This window comes from Nipponia nippon, unplaced genomic scaffold, assembly GCF_047370975.1.
Source record: "Nipponia nippon isolate SJK-2023a ecotype South Korea unplaced genomic scaffold, ASM4737097v1 scaffold_2, whole genome shotgun sequence".
Classification (NCBI taxonomy): domain Eukaryota; kingdom Metazoa; phylum Chordata; class Aves; order Pelecaniformes; family Threskiornithidae; genus Nipponia; species Nipponia nippon.
This window is the reverse complement of record NW_028262336.1, coordinates 116,875,560-116,898,577: the sequence shown is the minus strand read 5'-3', so window position 1 is coordinate 116,898,577 and position 23,018 is coordinate 116,875,560. Positions and strand designations below refer to the sequence as shown.

Genomic DNA, 23,018 nt, shown 5'->3' with positions numbered 1-23,018 from the left:
CATAATATTTCTCAGACATGAGGCAATAGGGCAGCTGTGACTGGGGAATCACTGGCAGTTATTTCAAAGGATTTATGATGATACGTTTTTTATTTGGTGAATCTTATTCGTAAGGAGAGAAAAGGGGCATTGAGGATTACTGATTGATGGTTTTCATTTTACTATCTGATAAATTATTGGAAAAACTGTTTCTAAAGTCTACATTAAGAAGAAAAATGGCAGAAAGGGTACAGTAAGCAATAACAAAATATACAGAAGTAAAAGATTAATGTATTTTAAAGCCAGAAGATGTCATTATGATCATCTAGTGTTACCTATACCACAGAAACAATGATTTGACTGACCCCATTGATCTCGTGTTTTCAACACATTAATAAAGAGATCCTATTGCAATGTAAGTGTTTTCAGTAACTAAGTTTCTTTCCCTTACATGAAAACTGAGGTATATGGTTGACCTCCATTATATCATAGTATTTTCAGTCAATCCAACATCAAGTATTTAAGTTCCTGTATAATCATTGGAAAGAGATAGGTACCTGCCCTAAGACTCCTAAACTTTAGATGGTCTGGATCTTTCTGTGGAGACCTTCAAAGATAGTTGCTTTTCCCTGTCAATTATGTCAGGAACTTAAATACTCACTCTAGGAAGACGTGCTCATTATCCATGAAGTTACTGCAGGATGGGAGCCTTAATGGAAATACAGTAGTTGTACTACACTGCATTTTGATTCCAGTAAAAGTGAAAGTTTAAAAAATATTTTTTAAAGGGGAGGCATGAACTTGGGATCTTGTTAAAGAAATAGTCTTTACAGGTTTTTGCCCGTTGGAATTGTAGTTTAGCACAACTATTTAATTGCATATTGTTTGTGTTCATTTAAAGGGTATCATTACACAGTCAGCAAAATCTAATGACTGTATCCAACCTTGGTGTTATCTTTGGACCAACTCTGATGAGAGCCCAAGAAGAAACCGTGGCTGCTATGATGAACATTAAGTTTCAGAATGTCGTCGTTGAAATTCTGATAGAGCATTATGAAAAGGTAGAAAGACATATTCTGACTGTTTTTTGATAAAGTGGAACTAAGATCTCATTTTCATTACCATCCTTAAGTTCTTAAGAATAAGAAAACTAGCATTTGTAGAAGGTCACTGACAGAAAGAATACCTTCTCCCCACTCCATGCTATGGATCTGTATTCCTAGCAAGTCTTTTGTGGCTGTGCAAGGTACAGATCCAAGGCATAATCTCCCATGCTTTGAAGGAGTTGCTCTGAATCTTCGGTTGCTGTCTGAAGACTGCTGTATGCTGCTTGTATCTAGAAACAGAATGAGAAGGTCATAACTTTGCTCCCAGCTCCTTCATCTCTCTCATGCTAGCAGTGTATGAAGGTTCACTCTGGGTGAATATATGGATTCTCCTCTTGAGTGCATCAGGTCAGTCTTTCTGACCATTGCTGTCCTTTGGGGATACACCCACTGCACAGTGGAGATCTAGTCCCACCTAACATCATGAAACCCCAACCATCCTTCAGTTCCCCTTTTCAGGAGCAGCATCAATGTGGATCTCCAGCACAATCCCCCATTTCTGTGTAGTGTGTCATTTTTCATGTGTGTAGGTACTAGATCAAAAGTAAACAGCCAAAAAGAAAAAAATAATCTATCTTAGATGACGTTTTATTCCTAGCTACAGGTTTTAAGCCCATCATGTCTTTGTGATTTAAAAGTTCTTGACTACTCTGGAACATACTAACTTTTCTAGGAACTTCTTTTGCTTCGAAGAAAGGCATGTCTGTGACTGCCTGGTTTATTTTGTTTTCCCCAAAGAGACCAGTGACAGCAAAGGTCCATCTCAAACTCTTTCCTGGAACACAGAGTAAGAAGGCTTGAGAAGGAAAATCCATGAAATCTTAAACTCTTACTTTCAGTCACTACCATTGCAGGTATCAGCTTCACTGAAAAGCCTCCTCAGATTTTATTTTATTTTAAACTATTTGATTTCAGAACTCAGCAGAACAGTCAAGACCTCCTTTACTTTGTCATCAACAGAAATTTTATTTTTGGGATCTTTTGTTGATATATATCACCTTCTCTGATGACTAACAAAAACAAAGTGAAAAACTGAGTTTCTTTCATTTCATGTTACTCAGCTAAGAGGCAGTTCCCAGTCAATACCAGCATCCCCTGCACTGGTTGGTCAGTAAGTACTGACAGTACTGCTTGGTATCATCAGTTATATTTCATAGGGACTCCTCAAAATTGGTATGATACTGATAGCCTCCTTGCCTGTAACTACAAAACATACGTATTATATGTTTCCAACACTGAATTTCCCCTCCAGAAAATTACAAGCTCATTCAATGCAAAGGCCATGGCTGCACAACTAAAATCACCCTTGCTCTATTTCTCTGTCTACAGACATATTTTTATATTGCTGTGCTACTCACTAATGCCTAATACATATTAATGTACTTCAAGAGTATCTCAAGACGTCCATCAAAGCATTTTCTACCTTCTAGAACTGTATTTGCTTTCTTCCACTTCTGTGAGTGACATGGAGGTATCTTTTCATTGTTCATGTCATCCTCTTCTGGGACTGCCCTATTGACAGGGGATCCAGAAGTCCTTGCAGAGATGTATTTTGGCGTTGCATGGTATTTAACCTACAACATTTGGCCTTCTCTATGCTATGGAGATTAGACACTTCTGATTCATTCAGTAGCTTAACTAAATAGGCAAGCTCTGTCTGTAAAACCTCTTCTCCATTCCACAGAACTAATTCCACTTCCTTCCACAGAATGCCATAATCGATATTACACTAGGAGGAATAGGTGAGAAAGGACATCTGGAAGAAAAACACACAAATCTTCTGGTTGTATTTTTTGCTTTGGTCATCCTTCAAGGCAATTTTCATTTTTACTAGAAGCATCCAAGAGGGTTTTTAGGGTCTTTGAAGACCTCTACTACATATATCTTGGGTATTGCAGAACAGGTGAAACAAATGAAAGTCACCCAAATTACTGGACTTTCTGTATTGTCCTTGCTGGCAAGCTTGCCATGCTTATCAGCAAAGAGTTCTTTAACACCTCCTGTGTACCTGTGTCAGATCACAGTAGTCAGATACCCCCAAAATTTTAGTTTTTTCTGCAGTAATGAAGTGCAAAATTGACCAGTGGTAGCAGTGGTATATAAAAGATAAAAATCAGAAGATGCTCCGAACATAAAGATGTTCCTCATCAAACTTGACATGTTTGGCAAAATAAAGTGGTTTTCTGAAATACCAACTGGATTTTAATAAGTTACGACTATAACAAATTTCTGTGACATACGAAAGCTTTCACAGGAACACAGAGAAAAAATTCAATCTTTTCATAATATTTAAAAAAATATGTTACTTCTTGGGCAGGAGTTAGTTGTAAGCACGTATTGTATGTTTCACAATTTAGACTGTTAAGCACTTCTTAACAAGGGCTAGAAAATAAAACTATTTGAACAAATATTTTTATATAATTAGTATGAATTTTAGGTACAGCTCAGTATTGTCATTCATGGATTGTAAAATGAGATCAGAGCAAAGCTTATATTCTGTGAATTTACTCTTTTGTAATGTGTGAGACTATTAGAGCATTAATTTCAGGTGCAGTGGTGAGGAAAACAAATGGATTAATAATGGAAGTGTAAAAGTACCTCTATTTTTATGTCATTTATTTTCCCTTTTTTTTTTTTTTAATCATGCAGATATTTCACACTGCACCGGACCCCAATATTCCTCTTCCCCAACCTCAGTCCCGATCAGGTTCAAGAAGGACAAGAGCAATTTGTCTCTCCACAGGTTCACGTAAACCCAAAGGAAGATATACACCATGTCTAGCAGATCCTGACAGTAAGTTTGTCCTTGTTGACTCATTATCTTCCTTTTTATGTCTTGTCTTTTAGCTTTCCTGAATAATATCCAATAAGTATTGTATTCCAATAATTACAAGCGTAACAAATGGGGTTTTGTCAGCTTTTTAACCTCTGTGAGTCACAGCTGCACTGTTGCATGACTGCATTCCTTGCTTCTCTCAGAGGGGGAAGGATGTTTGGTTTTAGGCAAGTCTTGTATTGCATACAGTGTTCAAAAATCTTTTATAGTAGACTTTATATTCTAATCTAAATGTAGTCTGCTTTGAAACTCTGGGAAGTTCGTTATATGAAGTTCACCTCATTTGCTTGTAAGATGATTGTTAAGGTTGGGAAACTGTAAATAGAATCTTTCCTCTCCTCCTGTAATAAATGTAATTTAGGTCAGGAGATCAAAACCATTACTTGGCTTTTTTCTCATGCATGAAACTGTGCTCATTGGTTCAAAGTCAGCCACTGCCTAGGTTTGCCAAAACCACTGAAACTTTCTTAGTTTTTCTGGAACAGAAACGAACTCCAATATTTTGGGGAGAAACAGGGTACTTATCACATGGCTTACTGTTTAACAGCAGGGAGTTGTGTGTGTACTTAACTGCTTTGTAGAATGCTTATTCATTTTCATGTAAATGTGACTATTAAAAAGTTTCACTTCATTCATTTTCATCTAGTGGGCCATCACCTTTTTACTTACTGGCTGTACCATTGAGAAGTATTTAAAATGTAGATTAAGTTGTTAACTGTTCCAGTACTGCAGCAGACTTCCGAAAGAATTTCTGTGTCCCTTGGTTCCTCAAGGAGATTTGCATACAACTGGTAGACTAAATTAATCCACAGTTAAGGTACATCTGTTCTTGAGGATCTGTAGTAATTCTTAAGTCTGTAATGTTAGGAAATGTATCCTCAGTATACTCTTGCACAGGTGCTGCATTTTCCATAGGTTTATATTACATGATTCCTGCCAGTGAGAGTTTAAATATTAAATGAGAGCAATAGCTGCCTATACGTCGATTGCTAGTGTGAATAGCATGGGATCCCAAGTAAGAAGTTAGAGAGGAACTGTCAGTTACATTCACCAGACGAGAAACTGGGCGAGTTTCAACTGTTTTTCACTGTGTAACTGCAATGAATGGATGCCAGCATAAAAAAGGGGCATTTCTTTGCAAGTATTTTGCAGACCCTGTGCAAGCTCGTGCTTCTTCATTCAGACACATCTTGTGCTGGCGGCTGGACTGAAACTAGATCTGACCCAGAGGCTCTCCTCTTGTGCCTTGCTAATTAGCTCAAGCTCAGCATTTGCTACACAAGTTCCAGTTAGAGTCTCGCTTGTGTCTGGAAGGCCAAGGCAGAAGCAGAGGTATTCTCCTTGCCAAATATCTTTAGGTGTGTCCGGAGACAGGCAAGAGAGAGCCTTGGCTTCTGGCAATAACAAATTCTGAAGTACTAGATGGTTTTAAGTCATCGTTTAAACGAAGCACAGACACTTAACTATATTGCAGGAAATTCTTTATGGCATAACAAAATGAAATACAGGTTTCAAACGGTAGGGAATGATAGAAAATGGTAGAAAATGAATCTGACAAATTTAGGCTTCAGCCAATCTTGCAATTTTCAAGGGACTAATGGTCTGTAAAGGGGCAAGATGGGGGACAATCTAATCTGGAATACCAGAATTCTGGCCAGAAACGGGCAGAATATTTCAGATAATTCTACCAGTGGCACTACTGTTGTCAGATCCACTATACAAGGCACTGGTATTTGTGACCTTATCTGTAGTATTGTCTGTGGTTATGGTCACTTGTTGCCAAGGATATTGAAACATGTGGATGCAAAAGCAGCTACATCATGTTGGTATCTTATAACTACCGTGGTTGAAGAATATATTTTCTCTGCTTCTTGTGAAATTTGTTAATTTGGGAACAAATCTTACTAGAAACCAATATATGGCTCACTAGACTGAGTCCACTCTTCAAGATAATTCATCCCTCACTGTATCATAGGCCAGTCCTTCCTCAGTTCTGATGACTGTTCCTACCTTTATATCATCAGATAATTTCGTTAGGATATTCCCACTTTTTGTTGCCAAAGATTATTGGAAATAAGATCAGTACAAAGATTGTTGTGTAGGTAGGTAAATTTCTGTAATATCAGTCTAATTAAAGAAATTCATCAAATGTTCAAGTTGTAAGAATGAGGCGTTTTCCTTCTGCAGAATAGATATTTTATGATAGCTATGACAATTCAGAAAATAGGATATCTATAGATAGACTTACGGACTAGTCTTAGACTGCAGAGATCCTCAGCAGCGTGGTAACCAAAGTAAAATTTAATTCTTGTGCCTGCAGGCAATACAATCATGCATTTAAGAACATAAATGTGACAAGTATCACATTTGCCTTATCACAGAAATCCAGCAAGATGCTCACCACAAGATATTGCAGCATTGTAACTATTGAATTTCCTAAGGATACTTATATGCAAGCAGTTCTTTGAAAATGCAAGCTTTTATGCGAAATAGTTCAACCTGTAGCCCATAATGTTCATCAGCTCTAAAGAAATATTCCTAGAATGCAGCTTTTCCAGGTTAAAGATAGGAATATGTGTGAAACTCAGAGTAATTAAATAGCTATTTTGTCTTAAGAATCACTGCATCTGAATTCACAGATTAATGAATTTGATGACAGGTAAGGTACAAGGGGCTAAATGTGGCATGAGAGAAATGCACTTGATTAGCAAATCTAATTAATTTTTTTGTTTCCTTCACTCTCCACCACCACCCCCAGGTGACTCTTACAGCAGTAGCCCAGACAGCACTCCCATGGGCAGCATTGAATCTCTCTCTTCTCACTCCTCCGAGCAGAACAGCACTACCAAATGCGCGCCCTCGCAGCCCAGGGAGAAATCGGGAGGGATTCCATGGATTGCCTCTCCACCTTCTTCTAATGGCCAGAAGAGTTCAGGCCTCTGGACTACAAGTCCAGAATCCTCATCAAAGGAGGATGCAACCAAAACAGATGTGGAGTCAGACTGCCAAAGTGTAGCTTCTGTCACGGGACCAGAGAGTGCCTCTCCACCAACAGACCTGACCAAAAAGAGTTCTTACAGTCTGTCTGGGCTGAAAAGGTCTTCAGCATCTTCCCTCAGATCAGTTCCGTCAGCTGAAGGTAATTTCCAAGGTCTTTTAGGACATCAGTGTTTACTGTGAGGCATCAGAAAATAAGAGCTGCATCTGAAAGCTAATGATATCCATTAATCTTTTATGTTTACTTTTTAATTTTTGTGGCTCATTCTTTCAGTTTTCAAACTGCTTCTGACATATTTCCATTGTTTGTTATCAGTACAAAGCTGTTCACACAGCTTAAAAGCTATCAGGGTTTCTCAGAATTTAGAGTACTCTATCCTGCTGCGCCTCACCTAGACCACTGACTTGTAAGGAGATGGCTGGTTTATAAGAAGAGTTGGTAGCTATGGTTTATCACTGTGTCAAAGGAATGGTTCATTGCAACATGACTGATACTGATCAAAGCTAGCATTTTAAATTTAAAAAGCAGTAGGGTTAACATATCTAGTAAGTAATAGTTTTGTCACTCCTTGTTTATGTGCCTGCGCTTTTTTTTTTTTTTTTTGACAACTGCATCTCTTCAATTGACTGAAATAGGAGATGGAAGGGAAGGTGGGCATTTTTTGGTTTGTTTTTTTTTTTAGTTATGGATCTTACAGTCAATGCCTTTAGTTGAGATAGGACTGGACAGATGGGATGGAAAGGTAATCCCTGGCATGAAATGTATGTCTGAAACCCTGCTGATGGAATGGCTGCTTCATTCTGCCCTGCTTGCATGGTTCGTTATCCAGTACTGCAAGCAGATTAGCTTGAACACAAGATTATGACTGAATGGTCCTGTATATGGACACGATGTGCAACAGCAACCACAAGTTTGCAAACCCAACTTCAGGAATCCAATTTCAGTGCACAAGTTAGGACGCCAGTCTTCCTGTTCAGTCAAAGAAGGATGCTGCTTCAAAGAACACCCTCAGAGCACCTAAGTTGAGCCTGTGGTCCAAATAAGCCTGTAGACAAGGCTCCTTACAAGACAGAGAAGCTTAAAGACATAGCTTCTTAATTTAGACAGTTCTGCTAAATGCTAAGTTAGCTGGAATGCCTGTGAATCCTTGCTGTACTGCTGTGAGTACATGAGGTGATATTGCACTATATTGACAGCTCTGTGGAAATTACTTTAGAAGAAACACCTTCTTGAAATCAGTATATTTGCAGTGATTTGGATTATGAAGATCAACAGCCGGCACTGAAACAATGAGCTCCAGTGGACTGAGTGCAAGTGCTGAGTTTGCCACTGAGCTGTCAATAGTATAAGTAATACAAGTACAGGTAGCGTAAATATGTGGTTATGTGCAAAATTCTAAAAGGTTAAGAAAGTTCTCTCCCCTCTGCCCCCTATGTAGCGTACAAGCTTTTTCCTAAGACTTCCAGATATGAATTAGTGTTATGAGTATTAATAATATAGAATAATAATTACCATTAACAATAATTTATAATATAGAATAATACTATAGAATAACAATATTATTAATACAGGTATTAGTTTTATATTTTGGGGTCTCTTTACATTCTGACAACTTTTAAAGCATTATTAAGCATCTGTTGTTCTTGGGAATAAAGCAACATAGAAGTAGATGCGGTTATCGTCTTGTAGAATGCATGTGCAATCAAGGCAGCAGTCCACAGATAGATCAGCTTAAAGGACACATGTGGCCATGCCTTGTATTCATTAAAAGGACTTTTTTTGTGTGCAATACAGTCTGTACAGCTATAGATTTGTTTTATCAAGTTACAGTAGCAATTGTTTTAAGCAACTCATAATCGTTAATTCCTAAGTATATTTTTTAACTGCATGAAGCTTCTTGGATACTGAAATATTAGTTCTTACAAATTAACGTGGTCTGATTTCATAGTGGATGCTGCTTTGAGCAGGAATTTGGACTAGATGACTTCCTGAGATCCCTTCCAACAAATGTTGTTTTTATTTTCACTTTTTAATGAATGTACTATCTTGCCATTTAAGTACAATGTAATTTTTTAGCGTTCACAGTTTTAATGACATTTCTTCATTCTTGATGTTGGTCCTTTTCTCCTGGCTTTCTGCCTGAAAGGCTGCTCTTAGTAAGTACTTTCTCTGCTATTTTGCCTCCTTAAAAACAAACAAACAAAAAAACCCACAACAACGACAAAAGCTTTGCTTTGCATGTTAGATATGTTGTGAAACAACTTCAGATTAGCTTTAATATTCCCTACAATTTGGTTGTTTTCTTTAGGTAACAAAAGCTGCAGTGGATCTATACAGAGCTTATCTTCAGCAGATACCAAAGATACGCCAAAGGCTCCACCAAACCCTGATTTGCCTCCCAAAATGTGCAGGAGATTAAGATTAGATACTGCATCAAGTAACGGCTATCAAAGACCAGGATCTGTGTAAGTCATCAAGGTCCTTTGGAGATGTGTGTTGTTACAGTGTTGTCTACTATAAAGTGATCCCAGAGAGCTACATAAGTAGTTGAAAAAGCATCCATGAATACTTGATTTGAATATTTCTGTATTTGTGAATTATTTATCTAGCTTCATTAAATTGTAAACAGAGGAGACAGGGCACAAAGTCTGTTGAAGTCAGTTGAAAGACTCTCATTGACTTCATTAGACTACAGATAAGGTCTATAATAAAGAAATGTATCTTTGGAAAGTGATTAGTATTATTATCTCTGGAATTTAATGTTTCAAGGAGCATAAATGCTACTTACTGTCCATGCTGTTATGTCAAGAAGACCATCAGATCTTATTTGTGTAAGTCCAAAATTGGAGAAAGGAAAAAAAAAACAAACTTCTGCTCTGAAATTTCCTCAGTTGCTGCATGTTAAAGAGTTCATATCTTTGTTTTTTTTCTAACAGCTGGGTTTGGTTTTTTTGAGGGGAGAGGGGTGTTTATTTTGAATGAGGATAGTTCTAAGCAATAGAGGTTATAATTTAGCTTGTTGAGGTTTGGGTTAGCAATATTTCTCAGTGCTTTTAGCACAAACTTTAGAGTCAGAAGATCTTTTCTGTAATCCTGACTTTGACCCACAATTTCTCTGTCCTCATGAACAAGTGATTTCCAGATCTGCAGAGCACCAAGAAGTTCTCCAAACATGGCAGGACTCCATTCAGCCTCTCCACTTTTTAAACTGGAAGGGATCACTGTAGTCATTTCAGACTGTTGTGTCTTAAACAGAGAATCCTGTACAGCTCAGAATTCCCGCATGATAGTGACAGACTGGCAGTAAAAGCATTTCCAATATATCTATTGGCCATCCATGAACAGAATTTTAAATATAGGTGTTGAGATTTCCCTTGCTGACTTGGCAAGGCACTAGAGCATGTGGAAGTCAGGCCCCAATTAGGTTATGCCCTTAAGAATTCTGCTGAATAGGGACTTAAATTCAGCTTTTGAATTTCCTCTGTTTCTCTAAGTGAATAATTAAAACAATTTTTAAAAATGTGTCCATCTCTTTAGATGATTAAAAGTGAAGTTAGTCTGTGTGTGTTATTAATGGGTAAAGTATAAAGTAAGGTGGTGCTTTATTTTCAGTGTCGCTGCAAGAGCTCAGTTGTTTGAAAGTGCTGGTTCATTTAAACAAGTTTCTTCAGGACGGTAAGTGCTTCATAGTATGTAACAATTTGTAAAATCCTTTCTGTTTTGCTGGCTTCAGAGATTGAAATAGAAGTGTTGCAGCTTTGTTCTGTGTCTTTTGGACAGCATCATGTGGCATGCAAAATTTTTGTGGATTATTAAACTCATCCTTGCTCCAGAAGAAAACTAAATCTAATAGAGAATACCAGCCTATCTGGCTATTCTGTCACCTGGGGTAATTGCAGTAAGAGATGCTCAGGTTAGCGATCTGCTTAAGGACAAAGCTACAAGAGTAAATTAACAGGATTTAAATTAGGATGAGGGTGCTGTACTTATTCCATACAGCTGTTTGTATATACATGCTTTCAGCAGAGTAGCAAACATGCTAGTTGCTGGCAATTTGCTCGTGTAAGTCCTGAATAACAGCTGCAAGTTCAGGATTAACTTGATCACGACTCCTGTCTTTCCCATCACACCTTCCGTGCCTCAGTTTCTGTCTGGAGAAACTGTTGCCCTTTCTTCTCAGTAGTGTGCAGCAGGAATTATTTACGTTTTCTTTACAATTGCATTTGTTTATTTGGTGGATTTGATTCACTCAATTTAGAATGTTCTGTGAAGTGTTCATCTAGGAAGCAGTATCTTCCATACAATACTAAACAGCCTACAATTAATAGGCTAAGGCAGATAGTCAAATAAATGTATGTATGGCAAAAAAGCCTGTCTCTCTTTTCACGGTCCCTGCATTTCAAGCTCTTTGAGACAGAATGTATCTTTTTGTCCATTACTTTACTCACTGATACCAGGAACTGTCAAGCATACTGGAATTGTCAAGCAATAGGAAAAAAAAAATGTTAATCCACAAATCCAAAAGTAGTAATCTAAAGTAGCACAGCTGAAAGATGCCAACATGTGCCGAGATGCATGGCAGTGGAATATGGCTGTCCTCTCTGATAGATCTAGCAGGGACGAGGAAGAGAAAGCTGACCTGCAAAGGCCCACAGATTTTGTTCAAGAGAAGCAGCTTACATGAATTAAGGCTGTTCTTGTTTTTTGTAGTACATGAACTGTTAAGGTGACCAAAAAAGAGGGTGGCAGGGGGGAAAGGGAGATGAAAACAGCAAGACATTAATTTAAGGAAGAAAAGTATAAATGAAGAGACTGGAAGATTCTTAAGCCAGTGCCCTAAGCTGAGAGCAATGACTGCTTCAGCAGTCCTGCATCATTTCACCTCCACCACCGTTCCTTCTCTTATTTTGTATTGCACCCTTCTTGTAAACTCTCCCCTGTTCCCTCAGAGCCTGTGCCACCTGTATCTGTATATAAAAAGCATGTAAGAAGCAAAAATCTGTCAAAGGAAAAATGTAGCAGTTTGATAATGGATATGGAGAGCAGATAACAAAGCCAAAAATGCTGAAAGGCTTAATAGCTACTCTACTTCAGCCTTTCTAAGAAAGCAGAAGAGCAACAGTAACAAGGAGAATGGAAAACGAGAGGTCAGCAGGCAAAATGAGGAAGAAATCAGATGCAGCTTAGCTGTTCTTACAGTGCTGCACAAGTCTGAGTAAGATTTTGCAATTCAGAGCCAGCTTTTGTTTACCTCTAACGCATGTTATGAACACGAAGACTGATTTAAGACCTTTGGATAGTCTTTTTTTGCTCTGAAGTAGGTAGAAATCATGGTAATTACATCTTGATCCACCCAGTAGGAAGGCCTTCTGAATTCATAACACTATTATCAAATGAATATATGCAGGACATAGTGTAACACAAAGAAACTGTTTTTAAGTTGTCTGGTTTGATACCAGAAATACTCAAGTCAAGATAGTGTTGAACTCTGTGGAGGGGTAATTTACCCTGCTAAAAATAACTAGGTTTGAAATTTTAAGCTACTGTTTACCTATGCGTTGTAATATCTAAGTAGCTTCATTCCTACTTGAAGCATCTGTTGCTTGTTGTGGTCATTTGTACAGTAGGCAGATCAAAAGTACCTATAAGGCTTTGTATTCCAGCAGATAATTTTGTACTTGATGCTTTACCACCACAGTGGCCTGGTCTTACTTAACTCCTTCCAAGTAGTCTTCGCAACCCTGGTTTCAAAAATGCAATACCTTTATTATGAGCGTGTGTGTGTCCCCCTTTTTTTTTTAATGCTGGGACATAATTTGACCTGGCTGTTTTCTCTCCTTGTAAACATGTGCATATGCCCCCATAGCGCTACCAGTTTGAACAGATTTCTTTTAGTCAGAAAAAGAATGAGAGGCCGCAGTACATGTTTTAGGATTGGACAGGGAAGACAAAAATATTATGCCATGTCCAACCTGTGCTCTCTTTTTCTCACATGAAGTGAGAAACTGCATCATAAGAAGAAGGGTTTTCATTAGAAAAGAATACCTAGCAAAACAGGAACGAGGAGTTGGTGACAGCAAACAGCTCTGGCTTGGCAGCAGGATCTGTAGGTGCTGGGCTGGGACTTTAATAGGAGTAGGCTGACAGTATGAAGCCCTGTAGACCCATGCTCCCTTCCCAACCACATGATTACATATCCTTTGCCAGTCATTCTTCTGTTTTTATTTTCATGCTATAGTTTGCATTTCCTTAAACACCTGGAATGCCTTGCCCAGACCAGTGTTTTCTACTCAGTCAAGCTTGGCTGTAAGTCTGCCATCTCCAGGAGTTTATAAACCTTTCTTCTTCCTTTCCCATATTAACTGATGAGTCATCTGAGAGAGACATTCATGTGTTTTTCCTCATTCATTCTTCTTCTGGCTTCTGTCTTTCTCTTGCTAGGCTGAAAACTCATTAGGGCAAGAGCATAGTTTTAAAGCTTATTTATAACTTTTTAAATTATTATTGTTGTTGTTGTTGTTATTATTGTTATTATTATTATTAAAGGCCTCAGGTGTTGTCGACTGCATGTAGTCAAGCAAAATAGTTTATGAGCTGATGAGTACTGACCCTTTGACTGCTGGTGTAAGTGTATCATTATGGGCTCAAAACAAATGTAATAAAAAGTAGGGAAAGGGAAAATGCGTTTTTTCTTATCTGGAGTCTATCCAGTAAAGTCATGGGAAGAAGGAAGTTCTAGGAAATGTGGGTACCATTTTCTGAAGTTGTTTTTTTTCTCTGCACTAAGCAACATGAATCACACTCTTCTCAGATTATTAGCGTCATCTTAAGAAAACCATAATAGATGATGGTGATGTTATCACATGCTTTTTAACAAACAGCCTTGTTTGTAGGGAGGAGAGCATTAACACCGTAAGTAAAAATGTCCATTTTCATAATCGCATACAAAAAAAAGGCCCAAGAACCTGGAAACCATTTTCATTGCTAATGCTTCTAGCTGGCTAGGGGTGAAGTGAGTAGTAACTAATATGAGAACCTAAGTAACCAAATCGAGTGTGGAGGCAGTAACCATGAGCTTGAAAATTGCTCCAGAATTATGAGTAAATATTCATAGAATCTGTCTCTCATTATACCATCACACACAGTTTGTAGATAACATTGGGATGTAATTACCCTGTGTCAGGAGCCAGGTGGTGGGAAGAATCCTGTAGTTCATGAGCTTCTGAGAAACTGACTTTGTACCTTGTGTTTGTGTGTCTGTCTAAATGTCAAATGCTGGGAAGCTTTCTCTTTCCAGAACTAAGCAAGTCAGAGTCCATGTTTTCTTGTCTTCTTTTTAATTTTAAGGTAAATATAATTGGAGCAGGTAAAATTAGAAGCCGAAAACAGAATAGTTTAGTAGACATAAGAGAATATAAGAGAAAATTGCATTTGTTTTTCTTAACTTTTTCTAAGGGCACTAAAAACCAACGTCATATTTCAAGAATAACTTAAATAATTCTGCCTCACATTTAAATATTCCTGTTCTGTTTTATTATTGCCTGAAATGTCTTTTGTCACAGTATTACTCAGATGTCCCATTCTTAACATGGAAAACTGGCTTCATAAAGCTAAGTAAACTAAGGTTCGAAATCAAAGTAAAATCAGGTTCAAAATCATCCCTGTGCTTTAGTAAATTCATTAACAATTATTTTATATTCATTGCAACTGTAATAATTATTAACAGTTACTCTACTGTTTTATATGTGTAAAATCCATGATTATGCCACACAGGAAATTGCTGTTTTGTCAGGCTGTTACTGATCTGGGACAGTATAATTAGAACATCTGTAGTGCTCTTCGTTGTATTGACTTTAAGGAAAAATGACCTTGAGCTTAAAGAATTCAATTCTAGTTTATGTGTGACCTTCAGTAAAGTCATTTAATCTCCTTCTCTAGATTTTAGTATATATTATGTAGATTATTATGTACAAATTTGTGTGTATTATGTAGAGTAATGAAACTTCACACCTGTCTTGTCAACTGTAGATGGCAAGTTCTTTGTAACCATAGGCACCAAAGAGTTGTCTCGGAAAAATACTGAACAGAGCAGTCTACATCAGCCAGAAAGCAAGCTAACATTTGAGCAAAGTAGACAAACAGGCGTCCAGTGCTCATGTTGTTCTGGTTAGCAGTGGGGATGTATCCAGAATGACAGTACCGAGAGTCAGAAATGTTTTCAGCATCCTGAAAATAAGGTGCCTTTGTATTTCGAGGGCATGACCCAAAATTCTTGACCTCCTCTGGAAATCTCAGCCTGAGAGTCTAACCCTTGATGAGCCAGTTGTTCACTTAAGATGAAGGCAAAATATGCCACTTGGTCTAGTCATAAATCAGCTTCAGAGCTTTTTCTTCAGAGGGAGAAGTCATTTCTGGAAGGCTCAAACATACAAACTTGGGAATATGTCCGTCCGCTCATACCCTTTTAGAGATTCAGATGAATGGTGGTGTGCTAGTACTGACTGGCGCCAGGGTATGAGGCCGGGGTAGAGGGATGCTCTCTGCTCCCTTTAGGAAGTCTGTCCCTGCTTAACCTCACCAGGGGGGTGTGGAACTCAAAAGGTGAAGTGCCATGGGCCTCATTGGCAGTACACAAAATGAAATAGACTTCTTATGCTAATGCTTATGATGTGACACTATTTTTAGTCAAACTTACAACTCTGTTATCTCACTATTTTGGGATGAAAGACGGAATAGATTACATGTCACTTGCATATACACCCTCTCAAAAAGAATGTTAGAAATTTTAAACTTCACCACAGGTCACATAGTGGGTCATTGAGATAAATCCTGGCTGGAAGGAAAGCTGAATCAGTAACACCCCATCACATCATACAAAGGTGAAATAATCAACAAGTTCATCATTTGGTATAATGTGGGTTTCCAATAAGTTTAAAGAAACTTAGAAAAACTGATGGATCATATAAAAATTGCTTTGAGTATATAAATTAAAGGAAAGGTATTAGGTAAAGTGCAGGAATCTAGAGAGAACTCCTAATTTCCATCTTCATGTCCAATCCTTCATTTTGTATTTTGGAGAATCATAGTGCTAGAAGCCATATCAAAAGGTGACCTAATCTGTCGTCCTTCTCTGGGATAAAATCACTGTATATTTAACTAGTTCTTTTACAGTTATCTGTGTAGTCGCTTTTTTAATTTCTTTTTTTTTTTTTTTAATGAATTTTTAGTAATGGGAATTCCTCAATTCGGGGATTCTGCAATTCTTGACAGTTCCAGTGCTTCACTATTCTAACCAATAGAGGGGTTTTCCAGCTACAGGTTAAGAGACATAAACTTAGCTGTCTACCTTTAGAGGTGTCTTTGTGTCAGGTATTATTTAAGAAAGTATTTTGTTGAAGGTTCCGCTACAGGCAATGGAACCTGGTGAGCCATTCGTTGCACTCTCAAGTAGGCATCTACCATAGCAGAAGCCAGGCCTGGAGGGCCTGTGGAGCTAGGCATGTAGGTTATTTATAGACATCTAAATTTAGGTGGCTGAAACTGAAACCCACCCCAGACATCTAATTTACATCTCCCTTGCTGGAGTTTAAATCTATTTAAGTCCTTTTTGCAGTCAGCCTGGAGAACAGATACTCCTTTTTTGTCTCATATTTACCTTCTATGTATTATTTTCTTCTGTAGACTGATCAACTATATTTTATCGTAAGTCATGTTTTTAGACCTTTAATGATCACTTTTGAATTCTCTCCAGGCAGTCCATCACTTGCTTCAAGCAATATGCTCAATTCAGTACTCATTTGAATGACAACTTCAACTAAAATGAGAGAGTCCTTTTAGAAGTTATAAATTATGTACCTCTTTAAACCTTGAAGTAGGATGCTGGTTTCTTTTCTGCAATAGCATGCTTGTTAACTCCAGTAAGCTTGGAGTTACTGCCTGCTATAATTCTACTCCTCTGAACTATTGTGTAACTAGTCATTGCCATCCTGTATTTGTGCAGCTGGTTATTCCTACTGTTCCCAGGTTTTAAGTCCATTTCTTTATATGTTTTTCCTTGTTATCTCATTTATTGCAAGCCTGTATTTTTTTCTTTCAGACAAGCAAAAGCCATGTATTCCTGTAAGGCTGAGCATAGTCATGAGCTGTCTTTCCCACAGGGGGCGATATTTTCCAATGGTAAGATATGTCTTACATTCTTTTTTTTTTACATAAAAAAATATAAAAAACTGAACTGTATCCACAAGATAACAGAGTGTAATTCCATTTTCAACTCTCGGGTTTTGCTTTGATTTTTCAGTTGCTCTTGAATAAATATTGTCTAAATAAATATATGAACCATATATAGGATCTTTTAACAGTGTTAATTTATTGTAAATATCTTTTGTTTGTCTCGCTGATTTTTTTTGCAGTGTATCCATCAGTGGAACCAGGCTGGTTAAAAGCAACTTATGAAGGCAAAACAGGACTCGTTCCTGAGAATTATGTTGTCTTCCTCTAGTATCTTTAGTGGACAGCAATATCTTCATGGTATCCATGGTAACAAATAATAAGCACTATGATTTTTATCTGACACAGATATGGGATCAGCCCGTTAGCTGAGTGGTAGATTTCCTTCAGATACTGCAGCTGCAGGTTACAGAGCTCCCTATCAACGGAACAGAATGTAATGAAACAGTTAACAGTTTCTGTACTGAAGACGGTACTCTGTTTAAATAACTTCCATTGTTTGCAAAAGGTTGTTCTGTTCTTCTTTTATGGGTAAGGAACACTAGGGCAATAAAATCAAAAAAAGTTGCCATTTAGCTGCAGACCTTCAGGTCCTAGGATGTTGCTCGCAGAAGTGTGAAATTTGGAGGCAATGCACTCTATGACATTTCTTGTAATGTATAGTTCTTAATATGGAAAACTGTATTTTTTTTCATAATGTAAGTAATGCTTCTATTGTGATCTGAATTCTCTCTTAGAAAACTTGATTCTAAAATTAGTCCAAATCATTTCAGATAAGAAATGTTTTCCATAAATCAGAAGTTTCAACTTCTGTTAGTCATTGAGATTAAAATATGTTATAGAATTTATGCAACTGATAATGAAATCAGTTTATACACTGTTTGAGCAGTAAGTGCTCATACAAAATGTGATATGTTTAATGAATGTTTCATTCAAATACTTCTTAGATTTATTTCCTCCTTTCTACATCAGTACAGATAATATTAACAACTTTTATTTCTATGATACCTGTCATCGGGATGATATTCTCAGTGTATCTCAGAACAACATCTGTAGAAGACAAGGACATGCTGAATCTGGAATGATTGGTAGTAATGTGAAGTGAGCAGTGAAAAACAGCAGTATGTTTTGAAACCTGAGATAAATTGTAACTGAGTCCTTTTCCAACATTTTCCATTGCGAATAAGACAAATGGCCTGTGAAGTAGCTAATTTTATAAGCTATGAATGCTGAAATCTCCATGTAGCAATAAAAGTATTTAGTATTATTTCTCCTGACTTCTGCTAAACTATTTGACAAATATTTCTCCCCTTCCACAGAATAAAAAAGCCTTACTTTTCAAAGGTTTTGAAAAAACCCATTGATTGCTCCTGGTAGGACTGAACACCGCCCCCCCCCCCCAAAGAAAAAAAAAAAAAACAACCCTAAGCAGCTTTCTAAATCTGAGCATCTTTCTTGCACACCTTGAGGGAAAACAGGCACTGCTTGCTTGGCTGCTTACCATGCCCGATTGAAAACCAAGATACTTAAGATCCATATTAGTAATTCTTCATCATTAGTGCTACAGAAAGAATTCACTGTTTCATAGACCTATTTAGGCTTAGTTTCATAGACCTATCAAGGCTTAGTTCTTTCTTCAGTTACAGAAATCAATATATAAATCTTCTGTTGATTTTGAAGTTGCACACTACTTCCAGAAAGTTTAAGGAAGAACTTCTGTTAGGACTGAAAACGTCAGTAATCTTTTAATTGCTTCTTTTTTCTTTCCATAGCTGCCTTCTTGTTTAAATTAGAAAATAAGATTTATTGCCAACATAAAGAAGCACATCAGAACCTTCTTTACTTGTATGTAGTGCATGATTTCTGCAGAGCAATTCTGTGTTGGATTTCAGGCTGGTGGCAAAAGCCTGCAGGATCCTTCGCCTCGCTAATTAAAGTATCAAGTGGTGATCAGGGAAGGAGAGAGTCTGTAAGAGCATCCTCCCAAAAATGGTCTAGCTTTTCAGAGGGGTAGTCTGGGTAAGACTGACTGCAGGCAGTTGAGGACAGACTCCCTGAATTAGTGACTGTGAGTGATCTGGGATCTTTCTTCACTCTAAAAAATTTCATTTACGTCCCAAATTGTGTTTCACTTCACCTTAAGACTGGACTGTGTTCAGCGCATCGTGATGAAGGCTTGTTCCAGACATTGTCACAGGCGGTGAAGGCAGACACATGTGTGCTCATCTGATTTGCCCAGAGCAGATGTGAAAGGCAGTGAAGGTCTTTTTTCATCAGATTGAGCCTTTCTTATTTTGAAGGTAAGCCAAGATTTCTTAGTGTAGCTCCGCCTGAAACTGCCATTGCCCTGAGAATATCAACATGGTTTTGGTTGTGTTTTTGCTGTATTTCACAATCGAAGAATTGCAGGATGTCAAAAGGCTTACCTCTGGTGACCTTCCCAGGAGGGCTGCTGCAGGCAAAAAGGAGCAGAAAGGGAGGCAGAGCTTGAGCAGAGGCTGGAGGCCCAGCACGCATCTCATGCAGGCAGAGAAATTCAGTGGTCTGGAGAAAAAAAAAAATCTCTTCTGTCTTTTGCACTGGGGTCAGTGGCAAATGAACCTTCGTTGAATATCCTTTGATGACTTCATATACCTCTTAGGAGAAATTTAATTGTTGTGAAATTCTTGAGGAACAGTGAAATAGAAAATGCTTACTCTTGCTTGCTTTGCTTTAGTCTGATTTAAAAAGAAGGGGAAAAAAGCTAACTTTCAGTAATCTTACAGCCTGTGTATATGTCTGGGTATTCTCCAATATTATATTTTGAAACCAGTTGATCTGAGTGCAAGCTAGAGGACTCAAAGATGCTAAGTTTATTAAAAATTTTGTAAAAATGCAAAGTTCAGTTACAGATTAAGTAAGTAGAGTCTGTAAGTGCTGAGGGAAAGGTTGTAGAAAGACCTGGAGGAATCCCTATGGAGGAAAGGTGCTCTGTCTATTCCCATGCATTCATCTCACATTAGACGCATAAATGAATTGCAGAAAACAACTTCATAAGAAACTGGAACCCATTCATTCTGCTGCTCACAAAACACATCTGTATTTTCCTCTGTAAGACTGCACTTTTTCAGGCCCTTCTTCTGAATCAGCCATGACGATCACATAAATAATTTTAAAGCAGCTTGGCTTTAAAATGGCATTTCCATCCGACAAAGGTTATGCCCATTCTTAATTACCATTGATCACTCACTCTCAGTGGGATGAGTAGTGTTTTTCATTTTTTTAAATACTTTGTTTTTTCTGTTCCTCTCTTCTGCGGTACTTAAGAAGCACTTTCTGTATAATCTCACTGCTGGGTTGTGGATGCCCCCGGTCTTGCCTGACTTTCCAGGAGGGAGTTTATCTCCACAAGAAGCTGTACAATGAACTGGAAAGTTAAGTAACTAAGTGTTCAGAGACTGAAACGGGGGAGAGGGCAGCACCAAAGCTTGTCTAATAATGATACTCTCAGGCCTGACCAAAAATTCCTTCTGATAATTGCAAAGGATCAGAAATCCATATAACACTTAAATGAAGATGTAATATCTTGATAGTGCCTTGCCAGAAAATTAGGCACGCTGGACTAAATTAGTTCATAGTATTGATTTACTGTTTTTTATGAAAGTCAGATTCACTCTACAAGCAAAGGTTGTGCAGTTTTTTTTATTATAGTTATTATCCTTCCTAAAAGGATGCAGCAGGTTTTTTTCAAATATCACTGTAGAACTCAAGGTAGATGACATGTGATTGCTGTTTGTCTTGTGGAAATAATGTCTGTACCCACACTTTATGTACTTAGCCATGTTTTTTCTTTGTTAAACATTTTGATACATGTTGCAGCACAACATGAATCAAATTAATAGTGTGAAGGACTGATATATTGTACGATAAATATGTAAAGTATATTGATATTTTATATTCACACTTTTTATTAATGATGATAAAGATGAAAAAATATTTTTGGTGTAATTCCTGTGAGTTCAGTATTAAAATGTCCTTGCCATATTTTGGCATCTAGAGTTCTATGTAACAAAACTCTTAAATTAAACCATAGCTATCACTTATGTCCCTAGCTAATCCATAAAGTTCATTGTTCGATTATTTCTGGAAAAAAATGATGCACAGATTTGCTGACCAGCGCTATTCTATGATAGTAATAGTAACTTATTTTTCTTTTATGTATTTCCTGGTGCTAATCTCTGTTCTTTGCCTGTAATTGAATTGAATTGTAATCTGCCTTTAGGAAAAGACATGTTAGGAGAGGAAAAGTTGCAAAATTCAGCAGTTCAGAACAATAATTACAACAACAAAAAAAAGCATTGTATGTCAGTAATTGGATTTTTTTTTTTGTTACATTTCTCTACTGGTCTATTTTCTACTTAAGATTGCACCAGAATAAATAGTGAAGCTAAAAAGCATATTGTCCTTCATACTTCTTTTCCTAAGGCAGCAGTTTGGTGCAATTTTGCATTGAGCAGCAAGAAGAGAAATCCCAGCAGGGGAGCACATCCTCCAGACTGGGGTGGATCTTCTCCACTGGTGGAAACTCACAAAGCTCTAGTGAAGTCAAAGACAGACCTTTGGCAACTTATAGTGAGGGTTTGCTCGCCAGAAGCCCCCAGAAAGTAAATGAAATATTCTGTTAATGGGGTAACATATGATATGGCTTGGTGTTATCCTTCCTTTCAGCAGAGTGCCCTATATGAATCATTCAATGACCAGAGACCAAGCTGGAGGCAAAGTTCAGTCTTGTTCTTTGTGGTCACACAGCCCTGACAGCCGCTGCTGCCGCGGCTCTTCCAGTCACGGCTCGTGCAAAAGCCAGGCTGTGGATCAGGCTGTTGCAGTACCAGTTGGGAGGTCTCTTTTTGGGCAAGATTTTGCATGGGCTTTGGGAGTTTGCTTGGTTTTGTTTTAATAAGGTGCTTAGTATCCAAACAGCTACTAACGCAATGTTGTAATTCAGTCACTGAAGATCATAGCATTGTTTTTCTTCTCCTGTATGTGGCAGTATTTAATAAGCCATTGGATTATCCTTGTTATTTTAAGTGTAGGGAATGGTGCTTCAACCCGTGGATGTCTCAGCTGAAAGTTACTCTGCATCTGAGCTTTTGGAAGTGTTTTATTGGGAATTGTCATTAAAGTTCTGGCACTAAAGATAGCACCACGATCTCAGCACCACAAGAGTTTCTGTTATAGCAAAGGGCAAAGCAGCTGAACAGGGCACATGGATAGTTCCAATTTTCAATCATATTTATGACAATTTTGGAGGTATTAGAGTTTATAGGGGTTACTTTAGATACTATATGGTATTTTAATAGGGAAGTATATACAATCAATAACTATATATATATATTTAATAAAGTCCTACTAAATTATCTTACTGAACTCTCTGTTTATTTTGTAGTGTGGTTTCAATAATTATCTGCACTCTGTATATATCTACATGTAAATAACTGGCATGACATGCATAAGCTGACTTGCAGACATAATTCTATGTTGTACTTTACACTGTATTTCAGAAATTTGAAAAAATGTTTTTCAAAATAAAAAGCCTTTCTACACAAACTGGTTTCTTTATTATTTTTAAATTTGGGCTCTGGTTCAGCCTTTTCTTTTTTCGAAGTAATAACACTTTTGTGCCACTTCCATCCATACCTGCATCTTTCATGGAAGTTTCACCCACTGTTTAGGTAGAGGGCATTGCTTCTCATGTTGAGCAGTGGGCGTGTGTATGAATACTGGACAGTAGTATGTCACCTGTCTCCAAAGATGTGGCTTTTGAGGAAAAGAAAATGACAGCTTTGCATGTTAGGTAACAAGAAGCACAACCCTGGTATATCAAAACATCGTT

General features: G+C 37.6%; 1 protein-coding gene across 2 annotated transcripts in view; it reads left to right on the top strand.

Annotated features, from left to right (window-relative positions):
- ARHGAP42 (Rho GTPase activating protein 42) overlaps positions 1–22,718 on the top strand; it is a 172,739-nt gene extending 150,021 nt beyond the window's left edge. Inside the window, exons 18-24 of one of the 2 annotated variants that reach the window (XM_087756790.1) lie at positions 881–1,040; positions 3,735–3,879; positions 6,680–7,060; positions 9,228–9,384; positions 10,532–10,594; positions 17,016–17,095; positions 17,329–22,718. In XM_087756790.1, the coding sequence (XP_087612916.1) occupies positions 881–1,040; positions 3,735–3,879; positions 6,680–7,060; positions 9,228–9,384; positions 10,532–10,594; positions 17,016–17,095; positions 17,329–17,417 (1,075 nt within the window). In that variant the 3' untranslated portion in view covers positions 17,418–22,718. The remainder of the gene's footprint in view (positions 1–880; positions 1,041–3,734; positions 3,880–6,679; positions 7,061–9,227; positions 9,385–10,531; positions 10,595–17,015; positions 17,096–17,328) is intronic. The other variant, XM_087756791.1, reaches the window with a different exon arrangement.
- Positions 22,719–23,018: the final 300 nt, after the last annotated feature.